The 15,256-nt window shown below is 43.3% G+C and overlaps 1 protein-coding gene across 1 annotated transcript in view; it reads right to left on the bottom strand.

Moving 5' to 3' along the window:
- The window catches only part of ptprja (protein tyrosine phosphatase receptor type Ja), a 103,862-nt gene that overhangs the window by 6,763 nt on the left and 81,843 nt on the right, over positions 1–15,256 (bottom strand). The window contains exons 18-37 of the mRNA XM_056282417.1: positions 12,063–12,335; positions 11,510–11,776; positions 10,620–10,883; positions 10,154–10,423; positions 9,712–9,966; positions 9,046–9,315; positions 8,534–8,794; positions 8,104–8,367; positions 7,707–7,979; positions 7,321–7,587; positions 6,482–6,793; positions 4,889–5,038; positions 3,269–3,482; positions 3,006–3,130; positions 2,817–2,904; positions 2,655–2,699; positions 2,539–2,547; positions 2,315–2,402; positions 1,963–2,053; positions 1,559–1,632 (exon numbers count right to left, since the gene is read on the bottom strand). Coding sequence (XP_056138392.1) covers positions 1,559–1,632; positions 1,963–2,053; positions 2,315–2,402; positions 2,539–2,547; positions 2,655–2,699; positions 2,817–2,904; positions 3,006–3,130; positions 3,269–3,482; positions 4,889–5,038; positions 6,482–6,793; positions 7,321–7,587; positions 7,707–7,979; positions 8,104–8,367; positions 8,534–8,794; positions 9,046–9,315; positions 9,712–9,966; positions 10,154–10,423; positions 10,620–10,883; positions 11,510–11,776; positions 12,063–12,335 — 3,860 coding nt within the window. The remainder of the gene's footprint in view (positions 1–1,558; positions 1,633–1,962; positions 2,054–2,314; positions 2,403–2,538; positions 2,548–2,654; positions 2,700–2,816; positions 2,905–3,005; positions 3,131–3,268; positions 3,483–4,888; positions 5,039–6,481; positions 6,794–7,320; positions 7,588–7,706; positions 7,980–8,103; positions 8,368–8,533; positions 8,795–9,045; positions 9,316–9,711; positions 9,967–10,153; positions 10,424–10,619; positions 10,884–11,509; positions 11,777–12,062; positions 12,336–15,256) is intronic.

Genomic DNA, 15,256 nt, shown 5'->3' with positions numbered 1-15,256 from the left:
ACACCTTGCTAGTACCAAGTTGGACCCCCTTTTGCCTTCAGAACTGCCTTAATCCTTCGTGGCATAGATTCAACAAGGTACTGGAAACATTCCTCAGAGAGTTTGGTCCATATTGACATGATAGCATCACGCAGTTGCTGCAGATTTGTCGGCTGCACATCCATGATGCGAATCTCCCGGTCCACCACATCCCAAAGGTGCTCTATTGGATTGAGATCTGGTGACTGTGGAGGCCATTTGAGTACAGTGAACTCATTGTCATGTTCAAGAAACCAGTCTGAGAGGATTCGAGCTTTATGACATGGCGCGTTATCCTGCTGGAAGTAGCCATCAGAAGATGGGAACACTGTGGTCATAAAGGGATGGACATGGTCAGCAACAATACTCAGGCTGTGGCGTTGACACGATGCTCAATTGGTACTAAGGGGCCCAAAGTGTGCCAAGAAAATATCCCCCACACCATTACACCACCACCACCAGCCTGAACCATTGATACAAGGCAGGATGGATCCATGCTTTCATGTTGTTGATGCTAAATTCTGACCCTACCATCCGAATGTCGCAGCAGAAATCGAGACTCATCAGACCAGGCAACGTTTTTCCAATCTTCTATTGTCCAATTTTGGTGAGCCTGTGCGAATTGTAGCCTCAGTTTCCTGTTCTTAGCTGACAGGAGTGGCACCCGGTGTGGTCTTCTGCTGCTGTAGCCCATCTGCCTCAAGGTTCGACGTGTTGTGCGTTCAGAGATGCTCTTCTGCATACCTCGGTTGTAATGAGTGGTTATTTGAGTTACTGTTGCCTTTCTATCAGCTTGAACCAGTCTGGCCATTCTCCTCTGACCTCTGGCATCAACAAGGCATTTTCGCCCACAGAACTGCCGCTCACTGGATATTTTCTCTTTTTCGGACCATTCTCTGTAAACCCAAGAGATGGTTGTGCGTGAAAATCCCAGAAGATCAGCAGTTTCTGAAATACTCAGACCAGCCCGTCTGGCACCAACAACCATGCCACGTTCAAAGTCACTTAAATCACCTTTCTTCCCCATTCTGATGCTCGGTTTGAATTGCAGCAGATCGTCTTGACCATGTCTACATGCCTAAATGCATTGAGTTGCTGCCATGTGATTGGCTGATTAGAAATTTGCGTTAACGAGCAGTTGGACAGGTGTGCCTAATAAAGTGGCCGGCGAGTGTATATATATATATAGCATTTTTTCCAGAAACCATCAATGGTGTTGATAAAAGTGCTCAACAAATGAGGAGCGGAATATTAAGATAACTCTTAATATGTATATATGAATTGAGTTAAACTCAAAAAAAGTTGAGTTTTCTTCTTGGATTGATTGCAGCAGAGTACCCAGCCAAAACAGTAATGAGGGAGCATGCTAGAGTTCATATTTAGTATGAGCCTTAAATGAATGAGTGGTTTGCATGATGTTAGCTGGAAAATGGTAAAATTCCACTACAATATTGAATGCTGAATTCCAGTGGGATTTTCAATGATGTGAGAAGGTAAAGCAATGAGAGGCAGAAAGCTGGTTAACAGAGTCAGTACGCACCGGGATGTAGTTAGCATTGATGTAGTCATCAAATGGACTCCCATTGATAGAGAGCCTCACTCTAGAGGAGTCATCTATGGGATAAGAAAAGAAGGAGGACTGAATGGTTGACTGAAATGAGAAGTGTAACGAGAAGCGTAATCAATGGCATTTCGAAGAGGGGACTCAGAGTGCTATGTGTGTACAGTGTTAAGAGTGTTGATTGCTGCTATACAAGCCAAGTACATCAAAATTCATTGTACAATTGCATTGCTTGTACAGTATTATTATCTTCCATCAGACTGTATTGTAACTTTGATCTTGTGTTTGAGTGAGAATGTAATTAGATATTAGACATGATAAGTTATGATAAAAGTTGTTGCCAGCAGCAGAAGAGAAGAGATTGGGTTATCAAGGTGACTCACAGGGCAGCACATTGTTGTAGCGGTTCTTGGGCTTGTTTTCCAAATGCAGAGCACTTGTCTTTGCCTGGGCTGTGCCAACATGCTTCAGGTCCTTCAACGAATGAATGAATTAATGAATGAATCAATCAACCAATCAATCAATCAGACAAACAGAAGTACATTGGTACACACACACACACACATACACACACACACACACACACACACACACAAGGACAATATAGTAAGTACACAATTTAAACACTGTTTGAGTTTGATAGTGACATGAAAATACAAATAAAAAATGTATACTGAGCACATTTGTCATTTTCCTAGTATTAGAAAAGCATTTCATTAGCCTCACTCATGTTACCTCAAACTCTTCAGCAAAGCCACAGTTGGAATCTGCTTTCTGCTTCCTGTAGTAGGTCTCATAGTCCTCCACCCTTATAGCCATATTCCTGCTCAAATGGGCACACATGGTCAGGATAACAACATTGATGTTCTTTAACAAAATATTGTATCTGATCTTTGTATTTCCAACATATCTCGTTATACTACTGGAAAACCATTGTCATGTAATTGATTTAGACTTACACTTTGGCTCTGAAAAAAAGAAGAGAGAAAACAGAGATGATTACTTAGATAAAGCAATGGATATCATTGTCTGATACTTAGCTGAATTTTTGGTACAACCAAGATGAAAACCTCACCTCATTGAATGAATCTGGATGTCAGAGGATTCCTTCATTGATAATCTGAGTGAAAAAAAAAAACAAAGCCATCTCTCAAAATTAATTTCTTGCTAAATCCATGTCACTTAACAGCTAAATTTGTCTGTCATCTTTAATAATGATGATGAGAATGGTGACTACCTCTTCCAGTAGATGATAAAGCCAATGACGATAATGATGAGGACACAAAATATTCCCAGCGTTGCTCCAACAGCGATGAAAATGACAGCTAAAATGTCAAGACGGGTAAGTAAAACAAAAGCAAATAGTACATTCTCTTACATGATACATCTTAGCTTTTCCTAAAAAATGAAATTGTTTTTAATGTACCATTGTCAGATGGGATATTGACTTGAGCTGAATAGAAGGCCGTTGTTGAGACCAACGATGATTTTGCATCCACGATTTCGTCATTTGGCAGCAAACTCAAATGGGTGAATAGCACAACTGCATAACTGCAATATCAAAAAGAATTTTAAAAAATCCACTTATTTTGATTTCATTGATCTCAATTTTTTCATCTGTTCTAACTATTTGAAGAATATTTCTTTCACAAAACATCAAGTCATCCATGACGTGTTTGCTGTTCATACCGATACTCTTGACTGGTCTTCAGAGCACCATTTGTATAGCCCTTCCATACACTGCCATCCCCTATGTCTACAGTCAGATGGTTTCCTCCACTGCGGCTGTGGCTGGGGTTGTTTCTGACTGTTGCCAGGTATGCTGGTGCAGCGTCTTCACTCCATTGTTGATAGGTGTTCATTAAGTACTGCTTAAGATTAGATGCGTCGTCTATCGAGGCTACTGTATATGGCAAAAATCAGTGTTTTTAAAAGCAAAGTTCAAATAATATGGCTCTACATTTTCCAAGCTTTGACCATAAGAAGCCAGTACTAACAGGCTAGGCAAAGTCATAAAATCTACTACTACTACTACTACTACTACCACTACTACTTTCGGCTGCTCCCATTTGGGGTCGCTGCAGTGGATCTTCCGTTTTCCATCTCTTCCTGTCCTCTGCATCTTCCTCTGTCAAACCAGTCACCTGTATGTTCTACCTCACCACTTCCATATACCTCCTCTTTGGCCTTCCTCTTTTCCTCTTCCCTGGCAGCTCCATATTCAGCATCCTTCTACCAATATACCCAGCATCTCTCCTCCACACATGTCCAAACCATCTCAATCTTGCCTCTCTTGGTTTGTCTCCAAACCGTCCAACCTGAGCTGTCCCTCTAATATACTCGTTCCTAATCCTGTCCTTCTTTGTCACTCCCAATGAAAATCTTAACATCTTCAACTCTGCCACCTCTAGCTCCCCCTCCTGTCTTTTCATCAGTGCCACTGTCTCCAAACCATATAACATAGCTGGTCTCACAACCATCTTGTAAACCTTCCCTTTAACTCTTGTTGGTACCCTTCTGTTGCAAATCACTCTTGACACTCTTCTCCACCCACTCCACCCTGCCTGCACTCTCTTCTTCACCTCTCTCCTGCACTCCCCGTTACTTTGGACAGTTGACCCCAACTCATCTACATTTGTCACCTCTACTCCTTGCATCCTCACCATTCCACTGTCCTCCATCTCATTCACGCATAGGTATTCTGTCTTGGTTCTACTGACTTTCATTCCTCTTCTCTCCAGTACATACCTCCGCCTTTCCAGGCTCTCCTCAACCTGCACCCTACTCTCGCTACAGATCACAATGTCATCCGCAAACATCATAGTCCATGGAGACTCCAAGACTAAACCTTCCCTTTAACTCTTGTTGGTACCCTTCTGTTGCAAATCACTCTTGACACTCTTCTCCACCCACTCCACCCTGCCTGCACTCTTCTTCACCTCTCTCCTGCACTCCCCGTTACTTTGGACAGTTGACCCCAACTCATCTACCTTTGTCACCTCTACTCCTTGCACCCTCACCATTCCACTGTCCTCCATCTCATTCACGCATAGGTATTCTGTCTTGGTCCTACTGACTTTCATTCCTCTTCTCTCCAGTACATACCTCCGCCTCTCCAGGCTCTCCTCAACCTGCACCCTACTCTCGCTACAGATCACAATGTCATCCGCAAACATCATAGTCCATGGAGACTCCAAGACTAGACTAGCGTTCTAGGCTAAGTCATAAAATATTACCACATAACGTGCACCTAAAGTAGGTGATGTATTTCAACAGACAGAAAAAGGAAAATAAAAAAAGAGGACTCACTGGTGCTGTTGTTTGTCACCAGCACCCCATAATGGGTGACTGGCCCATTGGTGGAATTCAGCAGGCTTGCGTTAATCTGAATTGAGAACATGTTGTGTTTGATTTCAGCCAATTTGACCATTGACTCATAGTTTCCTGGGATGGGTGGGTCTTCAGGAAAAGGAGAGAGGAAAAATCATTCAGCAAAAATTACATTCACAGTCCTCATAACAAAGAACAAAACAAGTTTGGAATGAGCAAAATAAGCCTGTAAATTGATGTTGGTAATGCATGGCGAGTAGAAAAAAAAACTGCAGGCTAGAGGGTGCGCATAAGGCTATGATAACTATGCATGCAAAGTCTATCATGTGCTGTTTTAGAGTGTTAATGACATGATTGTTCTTTGATTGTAGGGCAGTTGGGCAGAGGTTATACTTTCAGGTACAATATACAAATGAAAATGCATCGGTAATAATCTTTTATATTTTCCAAAAACAAAAACAGCTCAATCGACAGTTTGGTGCGTGAGGCATAACTGAGCACAAAGCAGTAGGCTAAACTAGAAATAACAGGGATGTTGCATATGTATGCATATGTAATGTAATGCTTTTTTTCCCTTCTGGATAAACAAATGGTCCAGGTTTTCCCCAGGTCAAATCTAATCAAGGTATTGCTTTCAAGTCTGGGGTTTTCGCTCTCAAGTCCTAAAGCAGTCAAGTTGTAAGTAAGTTGAAGTCTTACAGCAGAGTCACAAGTTCTGATTTTCTTGACTTGAGCCCAAGTGTCAACTCTCAAGCCTACAGCTTTGAAAATGTGTACCAATGTGTACCAGATTTCATGACACTGAATTTATTTATTTTTTTGGGATTCCCCCCCCCCCTTTTCTCCCCAATTGTATCGGGCTAATTACCCCACTCTTCCAAGCCGTTCCGGTTGCTGCTCCACCCCCTCTGCCGATCCGGGGAGGGCTGCAGACTACCACATGCCTCCTCCAATACATGTGGAGTCACCAGCCACTTCTTTTCACCTGACAGTGAGGAGTTTTGTCAGGGGGACGTAGCGTGTGGGAGGATCATGCTATTCCCCCCAGTTCCCCCTCCCCCCTGAACAGGAACCCCGACCAACCAGAGGAGGTGTTAGTGCAGTAACCAGGACACATGCCCACATCTGGCTTCCCACCTGCAGACATGGCTAATTGTGTCTGTAGGGACACCCGGCCAAGCCGGAGGTAACACAGGGATTTGAACCGGCGATCCCTGTGTTGGTAGGCAACGGAATAGACCGCCACGCTATCTGGACACGCTCATGACATCGAATTTGACAGTTGACATTTGATTGGCTAATAGCTATCATATTTTCTCCTTGGTCCACCTGCTTTTTCAGCTTTTGCCAGGATGCATTACCAGACACAGTATACCAAGTTTGAATAACATCAAGCAAATGGTTTAGGCGTTATGAACATTTTCTTTCTATCGGGCTCCTGATTGGACAAATCTCGGCAAATTTGGAAAGCATAATTGTTGTCCACTAGTGGAACCTTGACAATGTAGATGACCATATTTGCTTTGAACTGCTGTTTATTCCAAATCACAAACCACATGGTGTCTGTCTTACCTGTGATGCCAGTCATACAGGTTTGGGATGTGAAAGTGCTGGGTTTGCCACAGCTCTGTGTCTTCACCATTATGTTGTACTCGGTGTAATGCTTCAGGTTAGATACAGTGTGATAACAGTCAGGGTTACAAGTTGAAGTCTCTTGGCGAACATTATTCGTCTCGACGTTGCCCTCCACAGTATTATTATTACTGTCCTCCACAATGACAAGAAAGCTTGAGCTGCGACCTTTGGGTTTACTCCAGGACAGAACTACCTTGGCCTCGGTACCATTTGCACTGTGACAGCGAAGGTTAGACACTGGGCTAGCATCTGTAGGATTAAACAGAAAAAAGTCAGATTCAGGGATAATTTAACACTGACGATACACACTTATGGTGACAATATAGTAGGGTGAGTTCAATTTTTCCTCTGCGTAGGTGATCTAAAAACAGGGATTTTACTATACATATCTATGTTCTAAAAACAATTAAGGAACTGGCTTAGAGACGCATTCCTGGAAAATGTGATGACTTTGTGATACAAAATCCCCACAATTCATCGCAGTCATTCCCCACTTTTTCCTCGGGAAAAGTAATGTCAAAACCATTTCTTTTTCAACAGTATATAATTATACTACTGATAACATACAATAAAAATCCAATTACCCTCTTGTGTAATTTATCTTGTTTAAAGCTCTAAATTAAAAGATTAACAAAGAATTAAAGCCAGCAAACTTTTTTTTTCCACAGTGGGCCAACTTTTCACTATCTATAAAGCCTACCATCCACTGCTGACAGACAAAAGCCACACAGATAACTTTGAATGCATTAAATCTCTATGAAATTAATTGAACATACTTGTGCAACTGTAAATTGACACTGGGTCAGCCTTTGTTTCATCAACAGTCTCTGTGGTGACATTAAAGTCATATGGGCTGCCAGGGATCAGCTCTGTGATGCTAAACTCAGCGTTCTCAGTTGTTTCCTTGTTGCTGATAGGTCCAGTTGAGTGACCCCAAGTCAGATAGTAGTGATAGCTTTGTTTGTAGTCATCAGGCTTAATCCACCTTAGCGTCACGCTTTCCTCTTCTGGGAAAGCTTCTAGAGACTTTACACTCTCTGGTCCTGATTGAAAAAGATATACGTTACAACAATTGAGTTAGAAAATTGTGTATGTCTTTGTGTCTTGGTTGTTGTACATTTGTACTGTATTGATTTACTTTTACACACATTAACACCCTTACTTGTAGTGACCATGTGACTGCAGACCTCTTCACTCTTGAAGCCCATTGGTCCAATTGTTGCCACAGAAATGTTGTAGGGAGTGCCAGAAGACAGGTTGGAAAAGACATGATTGGTGTTGTTGGTCATGACAGTGTGTTCGGTTCCGAGGGATTTCACAGTACCCACTATGTAATGGAATGAGGCATTGGCCATCAGGTGTGCTTCCTTCCACTCTATCCAAATGGAGCTGGTGGTCTTCATCAGGATACTAATAGGTCCTGGTGAATTAGGTGCTGGGAGAAATTGTGATGATTTGAACACAGCCAACACTCACGTTTTAGGATGCAGGAGTAACATCATTGTAATACCACTTAAACAAAGAGAAGAATACCTCAAACACCCATTTAGCATACTTACAAGTTGCATTCGTAACATATCCAGACTGGGCAGTGAATGGTCCACTTGTTGTGCTCACCATGGATGTATACAGTCTCCCTGCTGAAAGGCTGTCAAACTGAACGGATGTACTGGGGGAGTTAAGCTCCACCGGAGAAAAAACTTGGTAACTGCTGTTAAGAGACACCATGTAATGCTCCACATTCCCTAAGGGAGCTGCCCACGATACCAGGATTGTACTATTGGAGCCAATATTGGAAATGACAGGTTGCACCGCCTCAGGATCTGATACACAGGAGGAATTTCAGGTGAGGAAAGGACAGACAGGGAAAAAAACCAAATCAGTGGAAACTTGTTCAGAGGAGGTGGGGTGGGAAAAGCAAGAGAGGCAAGGCAATAACATTTGATAAAAACCCAAATTTAGGCAAATGAAATGAGAAACGGGTCTTACGGGTGTACTGGAAAATGCAATCTGATGTCGATTCTATACTGTCTTCTGCCTTGACAAAGACACAGAACTTGCATTTGGTTCCAGGTGTGAGCTCTGATATCTTTGTTTCTTCAGCTTCCAATGTTTGATTTTGGTAGGCACAGCCAGTGGTTTCAACTCGATATTTGTAGCCATTCTTGTACTGGTGTGGCTTTGTCCAGTTCAGATATATGGCGGTTGTGTTGAGGGTGTTTGCCGCCAACCCACTGATATTATACGGCCCTACAAATAGAGAAGAGAAGCACAAAGGAGTGGATTAGATGCAGGTCTATCTTCCATTTCCAGTCATCTATAATGGAAGCAACACATCACTTGGTAAACATTTTAAAGAGATAGATAACATTAATGTTAAAGGGTTTAATACAACTAGCATCGGTATAAGCATGGTTATATTGTTACAAATAAGAATTAATACCAACTCTTATGCCTGGAACATTAAAACAACAATTTTTGGGGGGGGGGTGAAAACATACTTGTGAAACAAAACACTTTCACTGGAGTTGCTTGGGTGCCATCTGCTGTTTGTGTGGTAACAGTGAATGTGTAGTTGGTCCCAGATACAAGCCCACTGACAGAAAATGTGGTGTTGAAGACTATTGCACATTTAAGACATGAGCCATCAGCTGACTGTTTGAGCTCCACAGAGTAAGAATAGCCCGATTTACTCTCTGGCTGATCCCACACTAAGGTCACCTCTGTGAGGGAGATGCCTGCCTGCCTCAATAAGCTTACAGAGTATGGTCCTGGAGAAAAAACAGCAAAGATTCAGTTCATATATACCGTAGCAGAGATGAATGTATATTCAACTGTGTGTTTCTGGTCAGACAGTATGAATAGTGGATGGGATTTTCCACATAGGACAATATCCGTGCCCGAAAGTTCAGACAATTCAAGCAGTTTTGGAAGTCAATCATCACTTTTCTGTGTTTGTTCTTTTAGGTGATGCTATTCGAATGACCTCAACGTAGTGAAATGCATCCATTTGTTGTTGAAATGAATTTCAAGAAAACCAACAATGAGCAAGGTGTTTTGTGAGATTGTGTGTGTGTGTGTGTGTGTGTGTGTGTGTGTGTGTGTGTGTGTGTGTGTGTGTGTGTGTGTGTGTGTGTGTGTGTGTGTGCGTGTGTGCGTGTACTTACTGGTATAATTTTTTATTGTTACTGGTGTGCTCTGGTAGCCATTCACACCTATTGTTATTACAGTGATGTTATAGGCTGTTCCAGATTGGAGGTTCTCCAGTAGGAACCAGTTGTTTGTGGTTGTGTTTTTCTGGTTCGTATAGAACACTGTGAAGTTGTGATCAATCAATTCCATCCCCTCTGGTAAGGCCCAGCTAATATTGATGGATTCGGGGGTCTGGGACTTCACCATGATGGGGCCAGGAGGGTTTGGAACTGAGCAAGAGAAGGAGGGATGTTCAATGTATGCACAATTCAAACACGGCTATTATTTTCATACAAATCACTTTAACTCTAATATGTACTAAACACAGATCAAACACACCAATATTAAGTACATCTTCTTAACTTAATCTAAAGTATCATAGAGTAAGACTTAATCAATATTTGCCAAGAGACTCACAAGTGGCGTTGTGAACACGTGGTGCAATTTCAGTGTCAGAGAAAGGGCCACTTGTGGTGACGACCTTGACGCTGTACCACGTTCCTGGTTTCAAGCCTTCAAATAACACATTTAATGTGGTATTGATCAGGTTTGATTGGTTTGATTCCAACTGGCCGCCTCTGTACAGCAGCACAGAATAAGAATCCACCTGGCCAACTGCTGCTGTCCAACTCACAGATATGTCTGAAGTGGTGGTTGTGACAATTATTTTAGACACTGTCCCGGGCTCTGGAAAAAGATATTAAAACAAAATTATCATGACAAGAACAGAATATGAATTTTAACACTGCTAACCACAATTTCTACTTAATGCAAAAAACAAAAAAAAGTCAAGGGAGCCTCAATACTTTGCAAAGGAAACATACTGTAATAAAGTTAACCTGTAGAAAAGCATGCACCAAACATTGAAACTAAAGAGACGCACTTGTGTGGCTTGTTGTGATTTGGACGGCGGACTTGACTCCATCTACAACCACAAACACCCGGAAGATGTAGATTTCCCCAGGCGTGAGATTAGTGAAGATGTACATCTCTGTGTCGGTTGATACATTGTGCACCACCTCTATGTCCTTTAGTGCAATCACCAGATAGGAATATGTAGGCTTATGGTCATTCTGCCTGTTCCATGTCAACAGGATGGCAGAGGTATTCAGATCCGAAACTATTAGGTTGGTCACCGCTTTAGGCACTACATGGAATATAACAGAATGTTATGCAAGGCCAAGGACTACAATTGAAATACATCTTTTACTTCTTGTGTTATTTAAAACTAAAACAAACAGTGAGAGTATTATGTTGATTTTATCTGGAATACACCAAGGTTTTTTTTGTTTTGGATTCCCCCCCCTTTTTTTTTTCTCTCTCCCCAATTGTATCTGGCCAATTACCCCACTTTTCCGAGCCATCCCGGTCGCTGCTTCACCCCCCTCTGCAGATCTGGGAGGGCCGCAGACTACCACATGCTTCTTCCGATAACATGTGGAGTCGCCAGCCACTTCTTTTCACCTGACAGTGAGGAGTTTCGCCAGGGGGACGTAGCGCATGGTCAGCGACCAGGACACATACCCACATCTGGCTTCCCACCCGCAGAAACGAACAATTGTGTCTGTAGGGATGCCCGACCAAGCCGGAGGTAACACGGGGATTCGAACCAGCGATCCCCGTGTTGGTAGGCAACAGAATAGACCGCTACATCACCTGGACGCCCCTTTACACAAAGGTTTTTGAGAGTCATTTTGATGATAGTTTTGACAAATTTAAGGAATTTTTGTCAAAGACATATGTAACGAGAATTCCTTGAATATGAGGACTTACATGTGTAACTGAATGCTTGCTCCATAGTAGATTCACTTCCTGGGGCTGCTACTGTAGAGACATTGAAATTGTATCTCGTTCCCGGTTCCAGGCCAGTTACCACAGTGCTGTTAGAGTTGGCTATATTGTTAACAGGCGTTGCTGCGGTGTTACTAGTTTCAACCCTGTATGTGTAATAAGTCTGCACGTCCTGTGGCTCTGACCATTGTAGTTTTACTGAGTCGGTGTTCTCAGGAGTGGCTATAAGGTTCAGCACAGGGTTGGGAACTGAAAAATGAAATCATTGGAATGTTATTAACATACTAGGAAGGGACTCATGTGTGCATCCATCATAGCATTTGCCATCACACTATACATAAATTCTGTCTAGCAAGAAATGGTAAATAATCATTCTGGGATACTTAGTTGTACTGAAATTTTAATCTAATTCAGACACCTAAAAATGCCATCCAAAAACTACAGATAAATGCAACAACACTCAAACAGCATAAATAGCACTTGTATGGTTTTTTTTCTTCGTTTTTCTTTTTTTTTCTTTTCACATTTTACTCACTTGTGTAGGTAGAATTCCAGACAGCTGCACTCCTTAGGCCTTGGGGTCCGACTGTTTCCACTGAGATATTGTAAAAGGTTCCAGAAGACAGTGAGGATAAGACTGCGCTATTGGACGAGGAGTTTTTACTCTGTACTGCGCCGCCTTTGGGCTGGTAGGATATGTTGTATCTGACATCTGAGGCACCCTCCATAAAGACAGGAGTTGTCCACTCCAAATGGAGAGAATTGTTGGTCTTCTGACTGATAATGACATCACCAGGACGAGTGGGAACTGAGATGTGGATGAATAAATTGTGAATGGTGAGTTTCAGGCACACATTTTGAGATTAAATTTTGTGTAGAAAGTTTGTCACACAACCCATCCATCCATCCATCCATCATCTTAACTGCTTATCCTGCTCTCAGGGATGCTGGAGCCTATTCTAGCAGTCATTGGGCGGCAGGCAGGGAGACACCCTGGACAGGCCGCCAGGCCATCACAGGGCCCACACCCACACACACACACACACACACACCCATTCATTCCTAGGGGCAATTTAGTATGGCCAATTCACCTGACTTACATGTCTTTGGACTGTAGGAGGAAACCGGAGCCCCCGGAGGAAACCCACACAGACACGGGGAGAACATGCCAACTCCACACAGAGGACGACCCGGGATAACCCACTAAGGTTGGACTACCCTGGGGCTCAAACCCAGGACCTTCTTGCTGTGAGGCGACCGCGCTAGCCACTGTGCCACCGTGCCGCCTGTCACACAACCACCTTTCAGTAAAAATACAAACCACATGCACGCGCGCACGCACACACACACGCGCGCGCGCACACACACACACACGCGCACACACACACACACACACACACACTTCAACCCCCTCTCTTCTGCTCCTGTCCAGAGTTTACTGCTGTACCATAGATGTTGTACCTCTGACATTATTATTATTATTATTATTATCATTATCCATCCACCCATTATCCAAACCACTTATCCTATTCTCAGGGTCACGGGGACGCTGGAGCCTATCCCAGCAGTCACTGGGCAGCAGGCGGGGAGGCAGGCAGGCTGTCAGGCCATCACAGGGCCATATAGTATTAGCATTATTATTATCATTACCATTTCCATACCAGATCGGTCGAGGCCCAGGTTACCAACGACCGCCACCGGTACTGTTAACCAGCAGGGTGCCGGTAGAAACTATGCTACTGTTGGGCAAAGGAGAAGGAGAGGGGGAAGGCATGTCCAGAGGGAGCAAGAGAGGAGGAAGGGTAGGAGTGTGGAGGTGAGAGTCAGAATTTTGAATGTTGGCACTATGACTGGTAAAGGGAGAGAGCTGGCTGATATGATGGAAAGAAGAAAGGTAGGTATACTCTGTGTGCAAGAGACCAGGTGGAAGGGGAGTAAGGCCAGGAGCATCGGAGGTGGATTCAAACTCTTCTACCATGGTGTGAATGGGAGGAGAAATGGGGTAGGGGTAATTCTGAAGGAAGAGTATGTCAAGAGCGTGCTGGAGGTGAAGAGAGTGTCAGACAGAGTCATGAGTATGAAGCTGGAAATCGAAGGTGTATTGATGAATGTTATAAGTGCATATGCCCCGCAAGTTGGGTGTGAGATGGAAGAGAAAGAAGAATTCTGGAGTGAGTTGGATGACCTGGTGGAAAGTGTACCCAAGGAGGAGAGAGTGGTGATTGGAGCAGACCTGAATGGGTATGTTGGTGAAGGGAACAGACATGATGAGGAGGTGATGGGTAGGTATAGTGTCAAGGAGAGAAATGTGGAAGGACAGATGGTGGTGGATTTTATGTGAAAAGGATGGAAATGGCTGTGGTGAATACATATTTCAAGAAGAGGGAAGAACACAGGGTGACGTACAAGAGTGGAGGAAAGTACACACAGGTGGACTATCTTATGTAGAAGGCACGATCTGAAAGGGATTGGAGACTGCAAGGTGGTGACAGGAGAGAATGTAGCTAGGCAGCATCGGATGGTGGTCTGAAGGATGACTTTGGAGACCAAGAAGAGGAAGCGAGTGAAGGCAGAGCCAAAGATCAAATGGTGCAATTGGAGAAGGAAGACTGTTGCGTGGAGTTCAGGGAGGAGATAAGACAGGCACTGGGTGGTAGTGAAGAGTTGCCGTATGGCTGGGCAAGCACTGCAGAAATAGTGAGGGAGACAGCTAGAAAGGTACTTAGTGTGTCATCAGGACAGAGGAAGAAAGACAAGGAGACTCGGTGATGGAATGAGGAAGTACAGCAAAGTATACAGAGGAAGAGGTTGGCGAAGAAGAAGTGGGATAGTCAGAGAGATGAAGAAAGTAGACAGGAGTACAAGGAGATGCAGCGTAAAGTGAAGAGAGAGGGGGGAAAGGCTAAGGAAAAGGCATATGGTGAGTTGTATGAGAGGTTAGACACTAAGGAAGGAGAAAAGGACTTTTACTGATTGGCTAAACAGAGGGACCGAGCTGGGAAGGATGTGCAGCAGGTTAGGGCGATCAAGGATAGAGATGGAAATGTGCTGACAAGCGAGGAGAGTGTGCTGAGAAGGTGGAAGGAGTACGTTGAGGGGTTAATGAATGAAGAAAATGAGAGAGAGAAGGGTGGATGATGTGGGAATAGTGAATCAGGAAGTGCAGTGGATTAGCAACGAGGAAGTGAGGGCAGCTATGAAGAGGATGAAGAGTGGAAAGGCAGTTGGTCCTGATGACATACACTACCGTTCAAAAGTTTGGGATCACCCAAACAATTTCGTGTTTTCCATGAAAAGTCACACTTATTCACCACCATATGTTGTGAAATGAATAGAAAATAGAGTCAAGACATTGACAAGGTTAGAAATAATGATTTGTATTTGAAATAAGATTTTTTTTACATCAAACTTTGCTTTCGTCAAAGAATCCTCCATTTGCAGCAATTACAGCATTACAGACCTTTGGCATTCTAGCTGTTAATTTGTTGAGGTAATCTGGAGAAATTGCACCCCACGCTTCCAGAAGCAGCTCCCACAAGTTGGATTGGTTGGATGGGCACTTCTTTGAGCAGATTGAGTTTCTGGAGCATCACATTTGTGGGGTCAATTAAACGCTGAAAATGGCCAGAAAAAGAGAACTTTCATCTGAAACTCGACAGTCTATTCTTGTTCTTAGAAATGAAGGCTATTCCATGCGAGAAATTGCTAAGAAACTGAAGATTTCCTACA

The sequence above is a fragment of the Lampris incognitus genome, chromosome 6 (genome assembly GCF_029633865.1).
Source record: "Lampris incognitus isolate fLamInc1 chromosome 6, fLamInc1.hap2, whole genome shotgun sequence".
Lineage (NCBI taxonomy): Eukaryota > Metazoa > Chordata > Actinopteri > Lampriformes > Lampridae > Lampris > Lampris incognitus.
This window is presented reverse-complemented; position numbering and strand designations above follow the sequence as displayed.